This window comes from Lampris incognitus, chromosome 17, assembly GCF_029633865.1.
Source record: "Lampris incognitus isolate fLamInc1 chromosome 17, fLamInc1.hap2, whole genome shotgun sequence".
NCBI classification, from domain to species: Eukaryota; Metazoa; Chordata; class Actinopteri; order Lampriformes; family Lampridae; genus Lampris; species Lampris incognitus.
Genome location: NC_079227.1, coordinates 11427011 through 11451480, shown reverse-complemented (window position 1 = coordinate 11451480; position 24470 = coordinate 11427011). Strand labels below are relative to the sequence as shown.

Sequence of the window (24470 nt, the reverse complement as noted above, 5' to 3'; positions counted from 1 at the left end):
TTCTTTTTGACTAATGGTTGGTTGGGCTGAATAAACAGGTTCAGCTACACCATAATGGGTCACTACTTTTAAAAATCGACCATGAATAATGATGGACCTGTGTTTTTTGGAGGAGTAATTGACTTACATCTGGTTTGAATTGTGTGAATGGCTTTTCAATATTTCTCTTAGCTGGAATGTTCTGGTAGCTGGCTGCTGTTTACTGGAGTTGAGTTTGTGGGGAGCCGGCGGATGCGTTTTGAAGTAGATACCACACCTGTGCCCGTCGACCTCAGTTTTCCCCCCCAGGCTTCTGGCAGAAATGGGCTCCTCTCTCAATGGCTGTGCTGTTCAGTGGCTGTTTGCTCTCAAAACAGGTGAGGTGAGGCTGTTCAGCGGAGGCCTGGCACGAAAGAAATTAAACGCCCCACCCAACTGCCACCTCCTTTTTCTGAATTCTCCCCCTTTTTGGTACGCCCTCCACCACCTCTCTACTTGTTTGTATCTTAATTGGAAAGCAAAAAGGTTATCGTAAGCATAAATGTCTCTTAGCCCATTTTTTTTTCTATATATATAGTATATCTCGCCATATAGCTTGTTTTTAGGAGGAGGGACAGTTGGTTATTTTTCCATCCTGATGACATGCTAGTTTCCCTCACTTAGACTTGAGCCAATCAGTTATGGCAGCACCGTCATGTACAGCCCTCGTCTGTCTTACTATACATGAGAGCCGGGACACAGGTGGAACGAGGCTTAATCATTTACACCGTCTCGCTCGGCCAGCAACCGGAACTCCCGACCGGCAGTAAAGATTAAAGAGTCTCACGGCAAGTCTTGTGTTTTTTAAACCTGGACTGGAGAGGAGAACAAGTTGTCCGACTGCCTTCCACCGCTCTTTGGACTCTGTCTCCTCCCCTCAGTCGACCCAGCGGAGCTAGAGGAGCTGTTTGGACATTTTATTTTTTTTCCACTTTTCACTCGTTTTCTCTCCCTGTCCCTGGGAGCGAAAGGCAGGAAACGCTAGCAGGGCACACTGCAGGGGTCTCATGACAGGCCAGCTTTCCTGTCTGTGAGGCCGGACTGAAAGCATGGTTCTGGGCATGTCTGAAAGCCCGCTGGGCCTTGCCCCACTCGGAACGCCACATAGGCAGGTAGGAAGGATAGGCTTAGCATTGTGACTCACCTGGCTTGTATCTTCATGTTTCCATTGCTTCTACTGGCTAACAACTCCTAGCATTCTGCTCTGTCCTATAGATTCTATACCAGAACATTTTGGATTTAATTCCTGTTTGGGAAGCCTGGAGCTTATGAAGGGCACTTTGTATTTTTGTCCTCTCTGTCTGGAGGTAGCAGGTTTTGCTTGGCACAGCCTTCTAAGAGCCAGCGGTGTGTGTCCGGAGCCTGGTTATGGTTTGTGATTTGTCAGGATGCTGGGGCATTTACAGGCTCTTGCTATACATGAACTCTGAAAACATGCTCCTTGAAACGGGTATCCATTTCTTGGGTTTCTCGATTGGTCTTTAAGTTTTGCTGGATCCCTGATGCATAACAGAATTGGGAAAATTCATTTGATGTCCATTTCTACAGGTTTTTCTGAAAACCGCTGTACACTAAACTATGATGAACCCTGCTGATGTTGTATAACAACGGGATAGCCTGCCACTATTAATGGCCGTGGATTGTTTTTATTTGTCTTGGCGGCAATGCTCACAAGAAAACTTTTTTTCAGGAGATATATTTTGTATTTAAACAAAACCTAGAAAAACCACATTGATGAAAATGAGATGAGCTTTAAGAAGTATTGTGATAAAGTTTTGAAATGAGTCTTGCTACTATACATAGTTCACATATTGTTCACACTGTCATGCATAAATTAGCCACGAGTCCTGTAGTACTGTTTTTGACAGGTAATTATTAACCAAGTGAAAAAATCATTTGTTCATTGCGTAATGATGATAATCAATCAATAAACATGTCATCAAATTTTAATTATATAGCACATTTTGGTGAGCAAAATGTGCAATGCAACAATTTTAACATGAGAGCCAGTAAAAAGTAAGAAAAAGAAAAAAGACAGGGTTTTACCTAGGGCTGACCCGAATGCTTCGATGCCTTCGATTGTAGCCATGGTAATCGGTGGCAAAATCAGTTTTCAAATACCCCCCCCCCCCCAGACTAAACAGCAGTTGGCAAAAAACTGTACAGGACGATGGTTGCTATGGTGATGTACTGTTTGCAGAAAAAGATAAATTATACATAATTGTTTTGTTTGTTTTATATAATTATATTCGATAATACTCTCTCACTCACACCACATGGTTAACATTGGGTTTTGCTTTGTGTAGAAATAAAAACGGCTGCATAACTATTTTAACTTTGTACGGCAGTGCCGTCTGCCGTTGTCTGCATAATTTGCCGGTGTCTGCTTTTATCGTCCAGTTTTCATCCGCAATAAGGACATCCGGTGTCCATGTTGAACGCAGCATGCTAGCTCTCTTCTCTTCTATGCACAATGCAATGTCATAGGATGTGACTTGCAGCTCGGGGCGGCACAGTGGCCCAGTGGTTAGCACTGTTGCCTCACAGCAAGAAGGCCCTGGGTTTGAACCCCAGGCTGTCCCAGGTCCTTGTGAGTTTGCATGTTCTCCCCGTGATTGTGTGGGTTTCCGGTTTCTTCCCACCATCAAAAAGACATGCATGTAAGGGTTAATACTCCTGCCTGTACCCCAGACCAAGGCAATAGGAAAAAGAACTGAGTTGGTCCCCGGGCGCTGCAGCTGCCCACTGCTCCTATGCAGTTGGATGGGTTAAATGCAGAAGACAAATTTCATTGTAACCAAACACAACCTGTACAATGACTAAAATAAATTGGCTTAAAAAAAAAAAAAGATGTCCAAAAAGTCAAACATCTGGAATAATTCAAATTTGTGAAGATAACCCCCAAAGAGCTGAGTGCCAACAAACATATGAGTAATTTAGTCTAATAGTCTTAAGTTTGTCATTTATTTGATTATTGCACAGCCGGTTATCGGTCTCTCCAGCCCCTTCGTCGTAGCAAAGCTTTGAATACCTTCGAATACTTGCTGCTGAATATTTGAAGCCCAAAATAAGGCATTTGAGACAGCCCTAGTTTTACCCATGTATATATGGTAACTGTGTGTGTGAAGGTCAAATACAAACCCTGCATGGGTATCTGTATGTATGTATGTATGTATGTATGTATGTGAGTGGCTGAAATTGTGGATTCTTTAACTAAATGAAAGAGTAAATCTTCTGTGCTTCTTGTGCTAGCAAAACGAGGTGACAGACAGTGCCTACTTGGGCTCAGAGAGCACCTACAGTGAGTGTGAGACTTTTACGGATGAGGACACGGGAGCCCTGGTCCCACCTGAGATGCATGAGGATGTGGAGACGGACAGCGGCATCGAGGCTACACTGCACGACCCCGAAGAAGGCGGAAACAGGTCAGTACTACCTTTCTAGATTACATCCTCAATGGTAGTAGGTTAATTTGACACAGAGGAGTCAAGTTGGGCTCCAAGCTGTCCTGAACGTGGCTTCAGACCCGGGCCAATCTTATTAGTCATTCACAGCAATCTTCACTGGTTGATTTAAAGTTGAACCAATCCAAAAAGTGAATGTTCCAGTCACAGTCTCAGAGGCTGATTTAAGGGGGTTAATGGAAATTGAAAGACAATGGGGCAGTCCTGACACCACCACCCATGACGCCATCCATCAGCTCTTGACCACCAGTTCTTCCTCCCCCACTTCAGCAGAGGCCTGGACCTCTCCACAACTGCCCACCTTAGAGGCCCCCTCCTCCCCCTACCGCAGGGGCGACTCTCTCAATCCTGGAGAGCGACGTTAACAGGCTGTTCAAGAGACAGAACCCCTGCAAAGCTGCTGCACCAGACTCTGTCTCTCCCTCCACCCTGAATCACTGTGCCGATCAGCTGTCTCCAATATTCAGACAGTTTTAACACCTTTCTTGAGACATGCCATGTACCAACCAGCCTGCTTCAAGACCTCCACCATCATCCCCGTCCCCAAAAAAACAAGGACCACAGGACTCAGTGACTACAGACCTGTCGCCCTGACCTCTGTGGAAATTAAGTCTTTAGAGCACCTTTTTCTGTTCCACCTTAAAACTGTCACTGACCCACACCTGGACTCTCTGCAGTTCGCCTACAGAGTCAACAAGTCTGTGGAAAATGCAGTAAACATGGCGCTCCACTTCATCCTCCAGCACCTGGACTCTACAGGAACCTATGCCAGGATCCTGTTTGTGGATTTCAGCTCTGCCTTCAACACCATCATCCCGGACCTGCTGCACGACAAGCTCTCTCAGCTGCATGTGCCTGTCTCCACCTGTAGGTGGATCACCTACTTCCTATCTGACAGGAAGCAGCATGTGAAACTGGGGAAACGCATCTCTGACTCCTGGATCATCAGCACCAATTCCCTTCAAGGCTGTGTCCTTTCCCCTCTACTCTTCTCCCTGTATATGAACAGCTGCACCTCCAGTCACCAGTCAGTCAATCCCCTGAAGTTTACTGATGACACCACCCTTATTGGGCTCATCTCTGGTGGGGATGAGTCCACCTACAAGTGGGTGATTGACCATCTGGTGTCCTGGTGCAGCCAAAACAACTTGGAGCTCAACACTCTAAAGACAGTTGAGATGGTTGTGGACTTAAGAAAGTACCCAGCCCCACCTGCCCCCAACACCCTGTGTGGCTCCCCAGTCAGCACTGTGGAATCCCTCCGTTTTCTGGGCATCATCATCACCCAGGACCTCAAGTGGGAGCTGAACATCAGCTACCTCACTAAGAAGGCACAGCAGAGGATGTACTTCCTGCAGCAGCTGAAAAAAGTTCAACCTGCCAAAGCCAATGATGGTGCACTTTTACACTGCCATCATTGAGTCCATCCTCACCCCTACCATCACTGTGGTTGGCTGTTACACTTCCTATAAATGTGTGTAAAATGTTCAGCTAAGGGCGATACCCTCACACTTTACACATGGTCCAGGAATCACGTGACTTACAAGTCCTTTGTCCTCATCTCGGATGAGGGACTATTGGTTGTCTATTTGGGTCACTAGACAGGCAGATTAACAAGAGCCAGTACACGGCCACTACTGCACTGATCCTCCAGACTGTATAAAGACTGTCTGTCCATAAGATGGACATGAAGATGTCTCACTATTTACTCTATTTGCTCATTAAGTATCAATGTAACAGTTTTTTTCCTGTAACTGTGCACTACATTTTCACAGAGAAACGGACGCAACCAAATAACAGGGAATCTGTGCAGTTGTTTCTGTTTATCGGGTGCTGCCTTAGATGAGAACTAATCTAGAGATAAGTTGAAATGCACACAATGTAGCAGCGTGAGACCTTGAGCACAGAGAGCCCTTCTGAACTTCTTTACCTCAGTCAGTGAGTCTGTGTGGATGAGTTTGGCGTATAAACCGATGAGTTTTGATGTCTGTTGATCTCTTGTCATCAAGAAATGGCTTAGACTACAGCGGTAGCAGTAAGTTAATCCTTTGAAATATCTTTTTGACTGTTTTTTTTCTTTCTTTTTTTATGGAAGTGGTTACTAACCTCTGCATGCAAAACATGTGCGCAATTTGTAGCCTGCTGTCCAACTCGCTTAACGTTGGCTATTGTCATATATATTGTTTGGTAGTTGATTGTGTGGGTCGATGTCAACTGTCCTTTGATATAACTAGTTCAGTTTTTCGAATAAGGATGTTGATGATTGGCTGTGGTGAGTGAGTGCCCAATTATCCATACAACCCCCACCACCTTAGCCAGAGCACACCACCTCAAAAACACCTACCTTCCCGCTGCCTTGGCACTGCCTCTTACTCAGGCTGAGTAGTTGGCAGATGCAGGCTTTTGGGCTCTTGATACTGTTAAGCTCATAGGCCAGTTGTGCTCCAAATCTCTTTCAGTTGGGTTTTATGTGTTCAGTATGTTCAAACAGGGGAGCAGGGAGCACAATTGGTGGTGCTCATGGGTGGGGAGTTGGTATGGGTAATGTATGTCCCATCATTGCCGTTAGTGACTCTTACAGGTGGTGGGATGACTTTTACTGGTGGTGAGGTTACTTCCACACGTGTTACGCCCTCCTGGAGAAACTTGCAGTGGGCGAAACAAGCGGTCTTCTCGCTCTAAATGTATCTGTGGACACAAGTGAGGGTCTTTGCCCTCCCAAACCACCATAGGAGTTATGCAGTGGTGCGCCCTTAAGAGAACAGGGAATTGGAGCAGGGAATACTGTTATACCAGTGTTTGAGCTAGTATGTTTATTCTTGTGTAGAGGGCTTTGAACACATCATTTAGTTTGGTAAACTGTTGCCGAGTCCCACATATCATCTTGTGTGTAAGCCTGTCACTGAGTCGGCTAGGATGTGTAGCTTTATTTTTTTTCCCCCGTTTTGTTAGTCAAGAAATTGGAGCAAGTCGGATGAATTTGTTGTTTTCGTCTGGGGGTGTTTGAGGGAGAGAGAGATCGGAAGTGTGGGAGGATGAAGGCCTTTTCTGCTGACTGTGTGACCTGTCGCCTCCATGACAAATCGGACGGTTCTGCCTGACAGGGATGTTTGGACTTCCTGTACCATGACTGAGCCTTGAATTCCAGGAAGTGTCGAGTTAGCGGTTTTGGGTTGTTTTCTGTGTCTTTGCTGTTTTCCTTGTCTCACACTCTCTTATTCTGTCTCCCCTCACCACCCCATCAAACCAGTCCCCTGTTAAACCTGCGCTCATTGGGGCTAATGCGCAACTCGAAGGTGGTTATATTTCCCCTTTTTTTAGCAGTCAGTGTTAGATGAAATATTTGTAAAGGCATTTTTTTATACTCAACCTTCCAGAATAAAGGAAAAAAAAACTGTTATCTCTTGACTCTGACCTGGCAACGGCTTCATTATTTTTCCGATGAACCTCTTGACAGGCTGTGAATGGAGATGCATTCAACTGTAAAAATACTGAATAACAGTTTCTCATGTCTGAAGTAGAGGAGTATATAAATCTCTTTGCATCCAACCCTACTTTTTTTTTGTCTTTTCAAAGATTTGGATCGTCACCCCCTCCTTCTGGCAAGAAAAAAAAAATCACAGATCAGCATTTAAAGAAATATCACCCACTTCACAAAACACCTTTATTCATTTCCTGGACGTTGTGACTCAGCATTGGCTAGCTGTTGACAGAAGAGCCTTTTAAACTGTCGGTTTGCAGTACAGCCTAGCTGGCCTAGCTAGCCTTGCTACAGCCTGAGACACCAGCCATTACATGTACAGGGATACATGCTCCGGGGCTGGGGGATTAGCAATTTAACAGGATTAACTGCCCCCACCTTCCCCTGCCCCATAGCGTTCCACCTTACCCTAGTGTCCCCACACCCGTCTGGGCCCTGGACAGTCAGCACCCCTTCCTGTTGGCCTCTACTTAGTCTTAAATCTGATTAGCCCACAGCCAGCTCAGCCTTGAGTTTACCAGGTGCCTCTGGCGATGCCTTATCCAGTCGTATGGGACTGTGTACCGGTCTACTGAAGGCTTGTGAGGAGGAACTGTCGTTTTGTCAATTTTTACCCCTTCCTCAATGCTGGATTCTTGATGTTTTCTCTGAGAGCGGTGGATTTAGTTTTTGGCTGTGGCGTGTGACCCGCTGAGACTTCAGGATTCCACTCTGGTTGTCTGGAGTGTTGTCCCCAGTTGCTCCAAGGCTTTCACGCCAGGGCAGCGGTAGGGCAACCCAGCGTCTGAAGATGCGCTCTCTCTCGTCCCCAGCCCTCTACGTGAGGGACCTGGGTCCCGGGTAAGTGGTGGACTTCCAGTTTCAGCATGTCAGGCATTGATGGGTCAGGGTTCTACAGTTACAGATGTGTTTTTGTTTTTAAAGGAGAGTATCTGAAGTTGATATTTAAGTGTAATCTGCTGTGTGCACAAATGAAAGATGCACCAGATGTTTTAGGGTTTTTTCAGAAGTCGGTTTATTTACTTTTTTAGATTCCAGTTAAATGGGCTACTGGTCATATTCTGATACACACTGGAAATGAGCTTTGTTACTGTCAAGTGAGGAGAGAGGTGTTTTTATTTGTGTGTGACCAATTTGGACATCCTTATCCTGTGTGTTCAGTGAGCTGAAGTTTCCTGTAGGAGAACAGGAAAGATTGGATTTCTAGATGTCTTTTAGAGTGACAACATCAAGGTTTACATCTGCTGATCCCAGTCAACCTGTTCACCACAGACAAGATAAACTTGTCTCTCTCTGGTTTCTATGGTTTTCATTTCTTCTATTTTTTTCATAGCCAGCCAATTTTAAAATGCTGCAACCTTGGCCCAGACTCTCAGCTCAGTAAAGGACATCTCTAAAGCTTAACCCACATAAAACCTGATGAACGCTGTGCTCACATGCACCTCATGTCCCCATCAGGGTTCTCCCACTGCCAGGGAAGGAGTTGGCATTTTGTTTCGGCCAAGGCAGACTTTGGGATTAATGTGAATTAACAGATTACCTTTTGAAGACAACTGATTGTAGAACTTGTCCAGATTGCCACTGTTCCAAGAGGGAGATTAATCGCTGGAGAAAATGCTGTCGGTCAGGATTTAGGCCTCGGCCATTTCCAGGCGTCTGGGTCCAGGACTCAGACACCCCGTCAAATTCACAGAAACACACCGAACACTGCAGCTCTTCTATTCTGGTGGCGTGAAGAAGTTCGAGTGGATGGATTTAAGTACAGCTGTGGTCTTTAAATGGAGGGCTGCACAGCCAGTTTTAGAACCAGTCTTATAAACAGACTCGGCTGTTTACAGTTTCTAAACTTAAGACATCTCCCTCTATCTTTAGCCAAAGCCTAAAAATGGGACCACTGCGGTTGTATGTACAGATCTGACCCTGAGGCTAAATCCATATTAACTACAACCATGCAGTATACTGTCCAAGTCATCCCTAATGCCCTCTCTCTTTCTCCCTGTCTCTCTCTCGCTCTCTCTCTCGTCTTTAACCCAGTCTGCACATAAACACATACATGTGTACACACACACACCAGTGTTTTGTGTAGCTTTTCCCTATAGAAGTTGAGGATTGTGGGTAATTTTGGCTCTGGAAACCAGGTTCTCTCCTGCACTCGTTCAAAGATTGGTTCCAGTTGGTGTTTCAGTTTAAGAATGGCTTTTATATTCTGTTATATTACGACACTCGGACAGATTTGCTGTTTGACAATTGTAAGTGTTGTTTATTTTTGGTGGCTGAGCAGGAAGGCCAGCTCATGAATTTTCATTTGCTTTCATTGTCTTTGCCTTGGCGGGACTTTTCCAGGTCTGCGTGTTTGTGTGCGCACGCTTGTGTTTGTGGGCTCACAACTACACTTGGCTGTATCTAAAATATTGCTGTCATCACCCTTCTCTCCCTTAGTTTCTCGCTGAGCTCTGACCTCCATAATCACTCCCTGGTGACCGTCATCGGTGGCGAGGAGGAGCACTTCGAGGACTTCGGGGAGAGCAACACGTCAGAGCTGCTGCTGCTGGAGGCCAACGGCGAGGAAACGGTGGGTGAGGTGGACCCCTCAGTCCTGCAGACCCCCGAACAAGTCAACGGCCCCTCTCTCCTCCTCACGCCCAGGTAGGACCTCTTCCTCCCCAAAAAAACCCCACAACCCCCACCTAAACCGATGCCTACCCAAACACCAGTAGTGACAAAAACGACCAAGTGCTTACCAGCACTGGGATTTCATGCTCACGCCTTCTTGAAAAGAGAGAATGAGTCATTATGAGATGCAGACGGGGCTGAGAATATTGATGCCTTTTGTTCCTCTTAAATTTTATTCTTATCTTGCCCCCACCCCTCCCCCCCACCCCCCAGTGAATAACGCTGACTTGCTGTCTGCCTCAGTCGGTCTGTTTGCATTCCTCAAAGCCGTTGTTTGCTCAGAACAAACCTGGAGGTCAAAATGTTGATAAGAGCCAGTAGGAAGATGTCCTTCCCAAGTCCACAGTTAATTCACTAACCTTTTTGAAAAAATAGGGTATATTAGGCCGCATACAGTTTCACAGTTAAGCTACAGTGTGTGTTGGGGTGGGGTAAATGCAGAGGATGAAGTTCCCCACGGGGATTAATAAAGTACATCTTATCTTGTAAATTTGTGCTCCCTTTCTTGTGCCCTTGGTGCCTCCCTTCCCCCTGTAGATGTTCTGGAGTTACTGCCTCACACTCACACCGATTAAAATCCTCTGGGAGAAACAGAAATCAGGTGTTGTTTTGTTTTTTGGTTTTGAACTCAGCCGGGATGACAGGAAACCTACCGAGCCTCAACACCAGGCTCTTTTATCACAGATACAGGTTAACTGTGGGGGTGAGAAGTCCCTGTTAAAGACCGAAGTACACTTAAACACACACACTCCTCTTTTCCTTAGGCACCATCCATTCCTGTTCAGCCTTCTTCTCTTCTCTCTTTTCCCCCCTCTCCTTCCTCACTATGCCTTCATCACAGACTCTAAGCCGGATCATGTATAATTCCTGCCTGGGTGATATTTCCCCGATCTGTGTTGCCAGGAAGCTCTTAATAGCTAACTGCCTGGCTTTTGTGGGCCCCCGTCACAAAATGGAAATAAGTCTTCCTAACTGGATTGACGTTAATGATTCTTTTGTAGTCACCAGCACCGAAGGCTGGGAATCAGCCCCCCAGTTCAGAGGGGGTGTGAGAACCATCTCTAAGATAGCTCATTTCATTTGCTTCTGTCGGCGTTCGGATTCCATGGTAAAGATGGAGGATTTCACTTTCACAACACCACACTGCTGCATCTCTCTCTCTCTCTCTCACACACACACACACACGCACACGCACACTCCGCCCCCTCAGTGTGGACACGTCACTGTGTTTTTAGCCGGGCCTGTATCGCAGCCATCTACACACACATATATACACACACACATATACATGCACTTGGTGCATAGACATGCACTCAAACGCAAACACACACCACTTACACCGGGACAACACGGGTTTACCAACATGTTGAAAGACCCACCGTTGTATCACATCTGTTGTGTGTATGAATACACAAATAAACACACCCACAACACATAAGCACAGACACAGAGAGACACACAAAAACTCATAAATCTCCAACTGAGACATGCTGTCATATCAAATCTTCTGTAAATACCACTTAGTACACGCACACACCACACACAAAAAAAAACCAACCCCCCCCCCCCACACACACACACACACACATACACAAATGCAACCACATGTACACACAGCACATTGCGGTTGTTACTCAGCAAGCATCCTTCAGGGCACCCAGAGCAGAACTGAACCCCGATACTGCAACAGTATTTAAGGACGACACACACACACACACACACACAGGCAAGCTCCACCATGCAGCTCGTTCTTTCTGCCTACATAAACAGGAACCGTTGCCAGCGTGGTTGTATAATGCAGAGCAGACTTGCTCCCCGAGAGCACAGTCGACTGGTGAAGAGGTGATGCGAGGAGAGAGGAGGGCAGAGGCTGCTCGGGCTCTTCCCACACACACTGAAACACACAAACCAATGCTTTCTCGGTTTGCTGCCCTTTAAAGATGCTTTCAGCTAAACTTTAACCACACTTCAGGTCCTCAGAGACCATGTAGGAAGGAGCATCACTCTTCATGTTGTGTTGTTCAGCAACCTAGGCTTCAGCAGGTCTTACTTGAGAATAGGGGGGAGGATAATGGACTCGTATGGATGAGAGTTGCTGCACAACCCGTAGCTCAGATGCAAAAACTGTTGCTTTGAAAACGGCCTCGGAAAACTAATCGTGTCATCTGTCTCACTCCTCCGTCTAACTATACACTGTTCTCCTCTTTCAAACTCTGTTGTGCGTTTCACTGGCACCCTTGCACCCTTGCAGGTGTCCTGGCCCCTCCACAGTGCACCTCTTTAATGTCCGTCACTCACCGCTCCTTCTCTCCTTTTCTCCTCTCCTCTCCAGCACACCCGCTCCTCTCCCTGACTGCTTTCAGAGCTTCCTCAGGGAGGAGGCGCTGGACTTTTTCTGTAGCCAGTGTCACAAACAAATCAGTCGTCTCGAGGACCTCTCCACCCGCCTCAATTTCTTAGAGATGACTAGGTAACACGTCACCCCCACCCACCCACTCACCCACTAGCACCTCCAACAAACTCCCCCATGCCCCATTCCAACCCTGATCCTTCCATAAACTCCGCCCCCTGGCGTCAGTGTGTACGTTGCCGTGTCAGATAGCTGTCACACACATCCTCATAATCGGTGTGGCTGTGTCACATGTGCGCCATGGCATGTGTGTTTTGGAATATCGTGCACAGGCACATAGGATTATGGTAATGTGAGTGTGTTTGTAGTTGTGTGTGTGTGTGTCTGCGTGTGTGTGTGTGTATTTGGCAAATTGTCCACTTACACTCATCCTGATCACTCGTCATATCCACACCTCTGCATGTTTTCTGTGTGAGTTGCAGTGCGTGTGTGTGTGTGTCAGGTAAGAGTTGTCTCATTACATCATCTCACTGGTTGTCAAGGTGAGTCCAGCGCTCTGCCGTGCCTCTTGCTGTTGGTAACCATTCAGGCTTCTTCTAATTCACGCAGCCGTCATTTGTCCCCCTCTCATTCATTCACCTTTGGCAATTTGCAGAGTGGTTGTACCTGTAAGTTTATAAATTATAAAAAAAAAAAGGAGAAAATAACCCCGGTGTCCATCCCAGTTGAATGGCATTCGCCAAAGTGCATTATGGGTCATCTTGTCATACGTTCATTTTTGATTTCAGGTGTTCATCAATGAGTGTCGGTGGCAAAGCTTTTTAGATGAGCACTGTATTCATCATCATTCATTAAATATTGCTACTCTGACGTCTGGGTAGCATGGCGGTCTATTCCGTTGCCTACCAACACGGGGCTCGCCAGTTCGAATCCCCGTGTCAAATCAAACCTCCGGTTTGGTCAGGCGTCCCTACAGACACAATTGGCCGTGTCTGCAGGTGGGAAGCCGGATGTAGGTATGTGTCCTAGCATCTCCTCTGGTCGGTGGGGGCGCCTGTTCGGGGCGGAGGGGGAACTGGGGGGAATAGCTTCCTTTCACTGTCGGGTGAAAAGAAGCGGCTGGCAACTCCACATGTATTGGAGGAGACGTGGTAGTCTGCAGCCCTCCCCAGATTGGTAGAGGGCGTGGAGCAGCGACCGGGATGGCTCGGAAGAGGTGGGTAATTGGCCGGATACAATTGGGAAGGAAAAGGGGAAAAGTCCCAAAAATAGATAAATAACTATACATGTATATTTTGCTGCTCTGGGATCAGTGGCAGCATTCTATCTTAATGATAGCAATGAATTCAGCAGTAGTTTAGATAACTGAATGCCACCCTGATCCTAGATCAGTGCTTTGAGACGTTGATGATGAATACAGGGTGATGTGTGTTAGTTTGTTTGAATTTGTGATAATACAGTGTGGACACTAATCTGAGGATAAATAGCTGTGAATCTCCTCACCGTTCCCATCTCTCGCTCTTTCTCTCTCTCTCTCGAGGGGGATGAGTAGGTGGGTAGGAGGAATATCAGCAGATAGTGTCTCTTTCCTTCTTCCCTTCTGTCTTCCTGACCAATTTCCTGTTGTTGTGCCCCCTAAACCCCCCAACCCCATCCCGCCTCTCCAGCTCAGGCAAGAGACTGTCCAGCAAGAAGGTAGCGAGGTAAGCGAACTGTTTTGTAATTCAAATATATTTACGTTGTACTTTTCGATAATGGTTCACAAAGCAGCTTTACAACATAAATGAAAACAAAAGCATTGGCAAGGCGGCTACCAGGTGGTTGTGACAAACCTGTCAAGAACCAATTATATGCCATAATCCCCTGGCAAGATCTGGAATGATACCATCTTCTGTGGCCAAAAACCCCAAACAACACTGAAGATTATTTTCAGACCTAATCAACTACATAGTAAAGAAAGCCAATCTGCACACCAAAAGTGTAGTGTGGGTGCAAAACAAAAAGGCTCCATGCAACACAGTTGTATAAAACTGCAGTCCATTGGTCGAGGTTTCAGTACAAGACCTCAATCAGAACCTAAAACAAGTACAAAAAGGTTGAATACATCTGCACATCTCCTTAAGAGGCAGAGCACCTTGAAGAACCTGAAAGTGCACAGGACAAGATGGAGTCCATAGTTTCAGAGTGAATTAAAAAGATTCCAAAAAGAGTTCTGTCATCTACGTTAGCTTTCAGCTAGTACACAGGCATTGTAGTCAGTCAATTTTCATTCCCTTCAGCGGGTAACAACCCTCATGTTCTGTTGAGACATTCATTGACAGTCGGGTATATTCAGCACCGTACCAACCCTGATGGGGATGAAATATTTTCCAGATAACAGGGAGGATCCGTTCTGTTGTTTTTTTTTACTTAGCTCCTCATCTGTCCTCCTGTTGTAGACATCTACTCCAGAACACCTCTATGACACTGGACACCATGAGCAACCTTACCCGGGACATCCTGGAGATGGCAGACAATGACATCACGGACAAGGTGAGAGCCCCGTCAAATGGTAAATGCACTGCATTTTATGTAGCGCTTTTCTGGTCTACCGACAACCCACCGACTGATCTTCAATATATACACAACAAACACTGGTATGGCACAGGGCTGACACTAATATGTATAAAGTGCAGAATATTATGGGGAAATCAGATGGCTATGCATATATATACATACAAATATGTATTTTACTATCACTATTTAACAATTGATTAATTTGATTGGAAAGGCAGTTGGTCCAGATGACATACCTGTGGAGGCATGGAGATGTTTAGGAGAGGTGGCAGTGGGGTTTTTAACTAGATTGTTTAACACAATCTTGGAAAGTAAAAGGATGCCTGAGGAGTGGAGAAGAAGCATGCTGGTACCAATTTTCAAGAATAAGGGTGATGTGCAGAACTGTAGTTACTACAGAGGTACTATAGTAAAGTTGATCAGCCACAGCATGAAGATATGGGAAAGAGTGATAGAAGCTAGGTTAAGAGGAGAGGTGATGATCAGCAGTATGGTTTCATGCCACGAAAGAGCACCGCAGATGCGATGTTTGCTTTGAGAATGTTGATGGAGAAGTATAGAGAAGGCCAGAAGGAGTTACATTGTGTCTTTGCGGATTTAGAGAGAGCATATGACAGGGTGCCGAGAGAGGAGGTGTGGTATTGTATGAGGAAGTCGGGAGTTGCAGAGAAGTATGTAGGAGTGGTGCAGGATTGGGGCATCTGGGTTGCATAGCGGTCTATTCCATTGCCTACCAACACGGGGATCGCCGGTTTGAATCCCCATGTTACCTCCGGCTTGGTCGGGCATTCCTACATACACAACTGGCTGTGTCTGCGGATGGGAAGCCGGATGTGGGCATGTGTCCTGGTCGCTGCACTAGCGCCTCCTCTGGTCGGTCGGGGTGCCTGTTCAGGGGGGAGGGGGAACTGGGGGGGGAATAGCATGATCCTCCCACATGCTACGTCCCCCTGGTGAAACTCCTCACTGTCAGGTGAAAAGAAGCGGCTGGCGACTCCACATGTATTGGAGGAGGTATGTGGTAGTCTGCAGCCCTCCCCGGATCGACAGCGGGGGTGGAGCGACTGGGGCGGCTTGGAGAGCGGGGTGATTGGCCGGGTACAATTGGGGAGCAAAAGGGGGAAATAAAAAAAAAAAGGAGTGGTGAAGGATATGTATGAGGGAAGTGTGACAGTGGGTGCGGTTGGAAAGACAGATGGGTTCAAGGTGGAGGTGGGATTATATCAAGGATTCGCTCTGAGCCCTTTCGTGTTTGCAGCGGTGATGGACAGGTTGATGGATGAGATCAGGCAGGAGTCTCCGTGAACTATGATGTTTGTGGATGACATTGTGATGTGTAGCGAGAGTAGGGTGCAGGTTGAGGAGAGCCTGGAGGGGTGGAGATATGCACTGGAGAGAAGAGGAATGAAAGTCAGTAGGAGCAAGACAGAATACATATGCGTGAATGAAAGGGAGGACAGTGGAATGGTGAGGATGCAAGGAGTAGAGGTGACGAAGGTGTATGAGTTTACATACTTGGAGTCAACTGTCCAAAGTCACGGCGAGTGCAGAAGAGAGGTGAAGAAGAGAGTGCAGGCAGGGTGGAGTAGGCGGAGAAGAGTGTCAGGAGTGATTTGTGATAGAAGGGTACCAGCAAGAGTTAAAGGGAAGGTTTACAAGATGGTTGTGAGACCAGCTATGTTATATGGTTTGGAGACAGTGGCACTGGCAAAAAGACAGGAGGCGGAGTTGAAGATGCTAAGATTTTCACTAGGAGTGATGAAGAACGACAGGATTAGGAACCAGTATATTAGAGGGACAGCTCAGGTTGGACTGTTTGGAGACAGCAAGGGAGGCAAGATTGAGATGGCTTGGACATGTGTGGAGGAGAGATGCTGGGTATATTGAGAGAAGGATGCTGAATATGGAACTGCCAGGGAAGAGGAAAAGATGAAGGCCAAAGAGGAGGTTTATGGATGTGGTGAGAGAGGGCATGCAGGTGGGGCTGGTGTGACAGCGGAAGTTGCAGAGGACAGGGAGAGATGGAAACGGATGATCCGCTGTGGCGACCCCTAACAGGAGCAACCGAAAGAAGTAGTAGTACACATCACCCCCATACACATCAATGGGGTGGAAGTGGAGCGTGTTTCCAGCTTTAAATTCCATGGAGTCCACATCAGCGAGGACCTTTTGTGGACATTAAACACCCAGGCCCTTGTGAAAAAGGCCCAACAACGCCTGCATTTCCTGAGGAGGCTGAGGAGTGCCTGTCTACCCCCCAAAATTCTCACCAACTTCTACCACTGCACCATAGAGAGCATCCTGACCATCTTCATCTCAGTTTGGTACGGCAACTACACCTCAGTAGACCAGAAAGCTCTGCAGCAGATCGTCAAGGCGGCCCAGCATATCACCGGTACCCAGCTCCCAGCCATAAAAGACATTTATCACAAACGCTGCCTTCGAAGGGGTCTGAGCATCAGCAGAGATCCCACCCACCCCAACCATGGACTGTTCTCCCCCCTGCGCTCTGGGAGGCGCTACAGGAGCCTCAGAGCCCGCACTACCAGGCTCAAAAACAGCTTCTTTCCACAAGCTGTTGCCCACCTGAACCTGGCTACCCGCTGAATGTCTGTAGATATTTTTAAATATTTTGTACTCCAGCTTTTTTTTTCTCTTTTACTTATTTTTAGCTTTTGGTCTTCATGTGTGTATATCTTATACTGTGTTTGCTGTGTTTGTCTGTGTCTGTCTTGCACTGTTTGGTGAAGCCACAGCCCTCATTTCATTTTTAACATGTGCCTGCACATTGTTTTTAATGACAATAAAATTGAATTGAATAGTAGATTTAACAATTGATTTGCTACAAAGGATGACTATTACTATAAAATCTTCAGCCAGACAGAAGAGACCTGATCAGTGAAATCAGCTGGTGTAGTTGTGGGTTGGAAAGGAAAGCTGCATACATGTGGTACATCCATGGCACAAGATTGAATATCACTAATTTTCACAATTGCACACAGGGATTTTATTCCATTTTGTAATATATCAGAAAATAACATACCTTAAGTGATATTGGGATCATCATACAGATTCATCACTGTTAAATGTAAAGTACCAGACGGTGTACTGTATGACTCCTTTTCTACATTTGAATTGGAGTATCTTCAGCCGGGAAACTGAATATGACTCTTTTCTCAGGTGCTGCTGTTAGAACGGCGAGTTGCCGAGCTTGAGAAGGAGTCCGAAGCGTCTGGGGAGCAGCATGCTCGCCTCCGACAGGAGAATCTACAGCTTGTACACCGCGCCAATGCCCTGGAGGAGCAGCTCAAAGAGCAGGAGCTCTATGCCGAGGAGCACCTGCAGCAAGAGACGCGTCGCCACAAGGAGGCAATCAACAAGCTGGAGAGAGAGATGGGCCTGGAGGTGGAGAACCTGCAGGCCAGGTCAGAGAGGGGGGGTGTTATATGTGTGCATGTGGGTATGTTTGCAAGTATATTTGTGTGTGCGTGCGTGTGTGCGTGCTTGGGTGTGTATGTGTGTGTGTCTGTGATCGTGCATATGTTTTAGTGTGTATGTATTTATATGTGTGTGTGTGTGTTGAGGTATTTACCTACCATTTAGTTTATATTTACATGCAGCGAAAGATGGCAAGGCTCAGTAATGAATGACAGTGAATAAAATGGCTTGCTGCACCGTGAGTCCATACTGCCACCTTCTGGTACAACCCCACAATTAACCATTACACCTTTCCTCAAGCGTAGCTCAGTCAGTTTCCAGTACAATGTGTTATAGATGCTGGGGGGATTGTGGGTAATTTTGGTTCCGAAACCGAGGTTCCTTCTGTGCCGCCTGTGGAATGTAAAGGGGAACTCTGAGTTGAACATCGGTAATCAAGAAGTCAGTGGTGTATGGTTGTAGTTTGTTGTGTTTTGTGCCGTGTGTATTTTATCAGACGGAAGTTGTATGGCGTTGTGGTTGTTTTATGTTGCACTTTGATGGTTTTGTGGCGGTGTAATTGTGTGGTTGTATGCGGTGGGTCTGCTGAAGTGTCTGAAGGTTTTGTCTGGTCTGTTCCTCAGACTGCAGCTGCTTGATGAAGAGAACAGTGAGCTGAGGTCATGTGTTCCCTGTCTGAGGGCAAACATCGAGAGACTGGAGGAGGTGAGAGACTCTTTGTCACCTCCTGAAATCTTCACTCACATCTCTTAGCTCTGCTCATCTCATGTCTTGCTCTGTTCCCCTGCTGCAGGGCATCATCACATTCATTCTATCTCACTTATCTCTCTCTCTCTTCTCAAAGGGAAACAATCGCAATTTTCAACATTCTCTCTATATATATATGTTGTAGGGATAACACTCCGTTAGCAGCGGTGATACCGAGTACGTATGCACATATGCACATTCATAATCGAGGAATGTGAAACTACAACCCTTCCTGGTTTGCTGCTAATTTCAGTGGGCTACATCAAAACATTGTATAAGAAAATATGAATAACGACACTTTTTGACAGCTGTAGCGAATCCCACCGAATGCAATATAAAAATGGTGATTCACCACCAGTGGACGCCTTTCCTTGTAATTTCAGCATGTTATCCCTAAAACATGTATAGAGAGATGATATTGAAAACCAAGATTATCCTTTAACATCCTCCCTCTGCTTTCTCTAACTATGCTCTTCTTCTGTGGTTTTACTTTTAAACCTCCCCAGGAGAAGAGGAAGCTGCAGGACGAGACAGAGGATATGACAGACCGGCTGAATGAGGAGATGGAGTCCTGCAGGAAAATGGCCGACAAGCTAAGCCATGAGCGACACCAGAACCAGAAGGAAAAGGAGAGCACACAGGAGGTGGGACTGCTTACATCGTAGCTCAGAACAAAAAAACAAAAACAAGAATAACTGCAAAGTCCACTTTCTGAAGAAAATGTGTAAGCTAGCTCAAAGTGTTGGCAAGGTATTTGCTGGATGGTTACTCGGTGGTTGTATGGCATTAACTAGCAGTTGCGAGGAGATCACAAGTTGGTTCTAGGTCCATAGCAACCACAGGACATGCCATAATAACCAGTATATAGCCTATAGAAGCCTACGAACAGCCAATCCCCTTGCCTAAACATTGTGCAGTTTATTTCTATATTAAAAAAAATAAAAGTTAGATATTTTAAGGAAGTATAAAGAGTGGGGTTGGGCAAAACATCTCCTTGTCAGGTCTGCCATCACACAGAAGAAATTGCAAACACGTTTAGATCCAGTGGACCATGCTGTCGCTTGCAGTGTCCAAATGAAGGCACGGGTGTTGATAACAGAGCTAACTTGCTAGGCTGTCAAATGAGCCATGGTACCCAAACAACTGTGTGGGGATGACGGTGTCTTGATTGGTAGGCAGAGACTCATGTTGTCCGACATGGACTACAAATTATTAATGAAGCTTCAGCTGCATGTTCCACACGTGCTTGTTTGCTTCATGCTTGACACATGGCATGCTCGAGGACGCAGAAATGTAAATAACCAAAATAAAGGACTTTAACTCAGCAAAAATAAAATTCCCCCCGCGATGGATTTTGCCCATTGCCAATTTAGAATGTATTCTATCAGCTCAACCCTAATACAGAGTTTCATAAAGTTAAATGCAGCCACGCTTCTCCTAAAATAGTTAAGTAGTGTGCAACTTAATTTACAAGACAGACTGCTGATACTGGCAAACCGCTTCACATGTTGTCTTAGTGACAATCTGTTCACCGCCCCTGGTCTTGTGGCATCCTAACTGTGTGATCTAATCGGCCCACAGCTCATTGAGGATCTCCGTAAGCAGTTGGAGCACCTACAGCTGTTCAAGCTGGAGGCTGAGGCCAAGAGGGGGCGCTGTCCCGGTGCCGGTCTGCAGGAATACCAGACCCGAACCCGCGAGGTCGAGCTAGAGCAGGAGATCAAACGTCTCAAACAGGTAACACATGCGTGTACACATACAAAAAAAAAAACATACACACACAGTTCTCCTCACCAGGCGGGTCCTTTTTTTAATTTTTGTTTTTATGTGTCATTCACCCAGACCACCATTAAGACCGTGTTTTTGAACCCTCCAAAAAAACTTCATTTTTGAAAAAAGTTCTTTATACAGTTCTCTCTTTCTCTCCCTCACTCTCTTCCTCTGTATGAAGACTAATCCTATTCATTCCTGGTGTTTCTTCCAGTTAGGATTAAATGTTTATCATCCTATCAAGAATAGAGGAAAAAGAAGTGTCCGCACTCCCGATTGTACCTCTCGAGTGTTCTTTATTGACCACATGTAGCGTTTCAACCCGTGTGGTTCTACTCTTCACTTGAATTTTATCCACCCAGGCTAAGACAGGTTGGATGTGTACACAGTTACTCTAATTACCCCGTTAAGCCTCCTGAATGTTTGTTTCCAGGACAACCGTAGCCTAAAGGAGCAGAATGATGAGCTGAACGGGCAGATCATCAACCTTAGCATCCAGGGAGCCAAGAACCTGATGTCTGCTCCCTTCTCAGACTCGCTGGCCGCCGAGATCAACTCAGTGTCCCGGGCAGAGGTCAGCGCCACAAGGATCATTAGCTACACCTCTCATTTACAGATTTAATTTTATTTTTTTCAGGTCGTTAAAAAAGTGGAACAGTTGCACCAAAATATTGAGAAGAACAACCCTCATGAATATCACATTTTACGCTAGCTCGCTTGAGGTTGAAAATTTGATGTGTCGATAGAAACTATTTGAAACCGGGGAATGGGAATTTGATTACACATACCAACCCCGCTGCATCTTTCTCTTAAATATTTTTTGTTGATGTCGTCCCTGTGTACTGGTAGATTGAAAACCAGCTCATGACTCACCAGATTCTCATTTGTTTTTTGACCCTTTAAAAGTTTACATATAATTTGCTTAACATTTGGATGAAAATATATCTGTGAATGTTCTCATTCATCCAGGTCATGGTTATCCAAAGGAGTTGAATCAAGTGCAACTGGACTTGGTATATATCCGTGAAGACGTTTCGCCTCTGCACTTGATTCAACTCCTTTAGATGAAAACATACTGTCATATTCCATCATTACCATATTGAACACTATCATGTTTCATTATTGCCACATATAACACTGTGCTGTTTCCTTGTTACCATCATTATCAATGAAGTATCCTATCTATCTATATATCTATCTATCACCACATAGAACACTTGTCGTGTTCCATCATTACCATATTGAACGGTGGCTTATCAAGAAACTGTTTGCATTACTTGATGTTTTAATTACCAGCAGCTGCTATTCCAAGTTTCTCCCATCAGCCTGCCTTCCACTTCTACCTGACGCCTGTTGTTTGTGTGTTTCCAGTTGATGGAGGCCATCCACAAACAGGAGGAGATCAACTACCGCCTCCAGGACTACATCGATAAAATCATCGTGGCCATCATGGAGTCTAACCCCTCCATCCTTGAGGTCAAGTAGACGCCATCTCGACCAATCACGACGACTTGGTGGACTATTTGAAATACTGGAGACAGACTATAGACTACTGAGGAGGGAAGTTAAACTATTCTGGCAACATTTTGGAGGGAAAAACAAGACTCTTCTCAGAACCCCCCTAAAAGCAGAACTGAAGGAGATTTTTTTTTTTTCATTGGTTTATTTTTTTCGGCACTGTCTATGTTTGTCTAAAGAATAAGCTATTTGGGGTAAAATGTCCCTCCAATCTGAGCTTATATGGCTGTCTGCATGTGTGTATGCAAGTGTGTGTGTTTGTCCCCTGAGTATGCTCGGGTTCTGGTGACTTCCATATGTTTTTGGGGGGAGGGACCTGTGTCTGTTTCCGTGGTGCACGTGAAGGTGTGAATGTGTAAGTGAGAGAACCGCCCCGCCCCCCCTTTTCCCATCACACCCATGACTCAACAAGTTTGGCTGACATTTGAAAGTCAGCCCGGAGACAAAGATAATCCCAAGTATTTATTATTTACACATGTTGAGTATTTCACCAAGTGGGAACTTTCCTCATGATGTCTTAGAATCTGTTCTGCTGAATCGGGCCAGTCGTGTTTCAGCCTCACTGATTGGTTGAAACCGTATGAAGCCCCGGTCAGGAGACCACGAGCAGCCATTGGCTCTCTTTAACATGCTTGAATTTGTCGTGCTGCCTACCAAACCAATCAGTTTTTCCTCGTGTCCCACCTCTTTACTGTGATTGGACTATCTTTCCTGTCAACCCAGGTGAGGGACATTTCTGGGGTCGAAAATGGGAAATGCCCTGAGGGTTTTGTGTGTGTGTGTGCGTGTGTGCGTGGTGTCTTTACATTCCCTTTGTGCTTTATGTTACTTCAAGGTTTTTGAAGGTGTCTGATGACCGACAAGGAACACGAACGACACACTATCTTCTTGTAGTCAGTCTCTTGAGAAAATTAACTGGCTGGTTTATTTTTTTACTATGAAACAAGAGTCCTGGAGTCCAGGTGGGCTGGAAAGCTCCATTAAAAAAGACTTAATTTCCCATATTTATGTCACTAATGCTTGGATCAAATGAAACTCCAACTACCATAAGTAACATTCCTTATGAAGTACATATACTTTAACTGACAAAATATAAACAATCATACTGATAACTATACTTTTATTGTAAAAAAAAAAAAAGTAAAAAAAATACTAACACCTTAAAAGAGTGAAGCAGAGGTGGTCTGGGAAATGTAGTTTTTTTTTTTTTGGTAGGTCGGCAAACTGCCCACCTGACCCCCAGTGATCTCTCGCTGAGTAACAGGGAGCTAATTCAGGTTAGCAACCATCTCTGCTGGACTAGCATCTTAAGAGTCCAAGAGGTGGTTAAAGACTGAAATTTGTTGATATTTGACTTGTTGTATATGAAATAACACATTCTGTAGAACTTTGCACTCTGTTTTGTTTCGATTACAAAAAAAATGTGTGTTGTCAAAAACAAGGCGAATGATTTGTTGTGAAGAGACGAAATCCCAAATTAATACTTGGAACCCCACATGAAGGTGAATACAGGGAGTTGCTGAAGGAATGCAAGAATCAGCTGATTCATAGCTGCTGCCAGGTTTAGCTACACTCATCTCGTTCACATGTTAAGATTAAAATGGAGAATTCACACGAGCGAAAATACCCAATGGCAGTTCGAAGAGGTGCATGCGAGCTGTTGCCGTGTCAGAACAGTTTCACCTGCTGAGCTTGTCTGCAGGCGTGAGGCAGAGTTTGGGGGGGGGGGGCACAGTCCTCTCTTGTCTCAGTCTACTCAGTCTAAGGAGGACACAAAGACTGAAGAGACACTGCAGATTTAGGAAACAACAGCGTCACGAAGGAACACTGGACTGATGGTCAGGTCTGATGAACTTGACTTCTCATTTCCTTCTCTGTTGAAACCCTTTTTTTTCCTGTTGCTTTGGAGCTCAGCAATGGCACGGTGACTCGTAGTAGGCTGACACAACGCCGTCTGTCCACACGTCAACACTAAGGGGACATTTTGAGGATTTGTGTTCGACTTAGAGGCACACGTTCTTGTCTGACGGTTAAGACAGCTGACGTGTTGAATTGTAGTCTGTGTTTCCTGTTGGCGGCTCACATGTAGTTTTAATGGGGACCTGCACTAGCACTGCACCACAACACTAGCGGTGAACTTTTCTCCACCCTTTCCACCTCCAGACCCCTCTTACTGCTGTCCTCCACCTGCCATCCCACAGGAAAATGGCCTTGGATGTAAATGACTTGTACATGTAAAGTTCTTTTCTATACTCCTTCTAGAGTCTAGGTATTTTTATAGTGGGGGGGTGGGAAGAGAAATGTTAATTTTTCTTGTCTTTTGCTGAGAAAAAAAAATTGCCTGTATTCTACTCGAGCATGTAGCGTGTACAGTTACCTGTCAGTTTCTCACCTGTCGAAAAAAAAACACTATATATTTATTCACCATCTCACCCGACCACGACAACGCTCCTCA

General features: G+C 45.6%; 1 protein-coding gene across 1 annotated transcript; it reads left to right on the top strand.

Moving 5' to 3' along the window:
- The first annotated feature begins 918 nt into the window (after positions 1 to 918).
- Positions 919 to 23688, top strand: LOC130127366 (rab11 family-interacting protein 3-like). Its single transcript, XM_056296991.1, has 11 exons — positions 919 to 1130; positions 3271 to 3443; positions 9403 to 9609; positions 13654 to 13689; positions 14425 to 14518; positions 17723 to 17967; positions 18604 to 18685; positions 19234 to 19371; positions 20309 to 20464; positions 20931 to 21071; positions 21869 to 23688. Exons 1-11 carry the CDS (start codon positions 1068 to 1070, stop codon positions 21980 to 21982), a joined length of 1449 nt encoding a protein of 482 aa, XP_056152966.1. The 5' UTR covers positions 919 to 1067; the 3' UTR covers positions 21983 to 23688.
- The last annotated feature ends 782 nt before the right edge of the window (positions 23689 to 24470 follow it).

What these genes read in the sequence shown, in the direction of transcription:
- LOC130127366 (XM_056296991.1), top strand. Translation starts at nt 1,068, where the DNA reads ATGGTTCTGGGCATGTCTGAAAGCCCGCTGGGCCTTGCCCCACTCGGA. An exon ending in TCTCTCCTCCTCACGCCCAG is followed by an intron (nt 9,610 to 13,653) that starts GTAGGACCTCTT and finishes CCGCCTCTCCAG; the next exon opens with CTCAGGCAAGAGACTGTCCA. An exon ending in GTGGAGAACCTGCAGGCCAG is followed by an intron (nt 17,968 to 18,603) that starts GTCAGAGAGGGG and finishes TCTGTTCCTCAG; the next exon opens with ACTGCAGCTGCTTGATGAAG.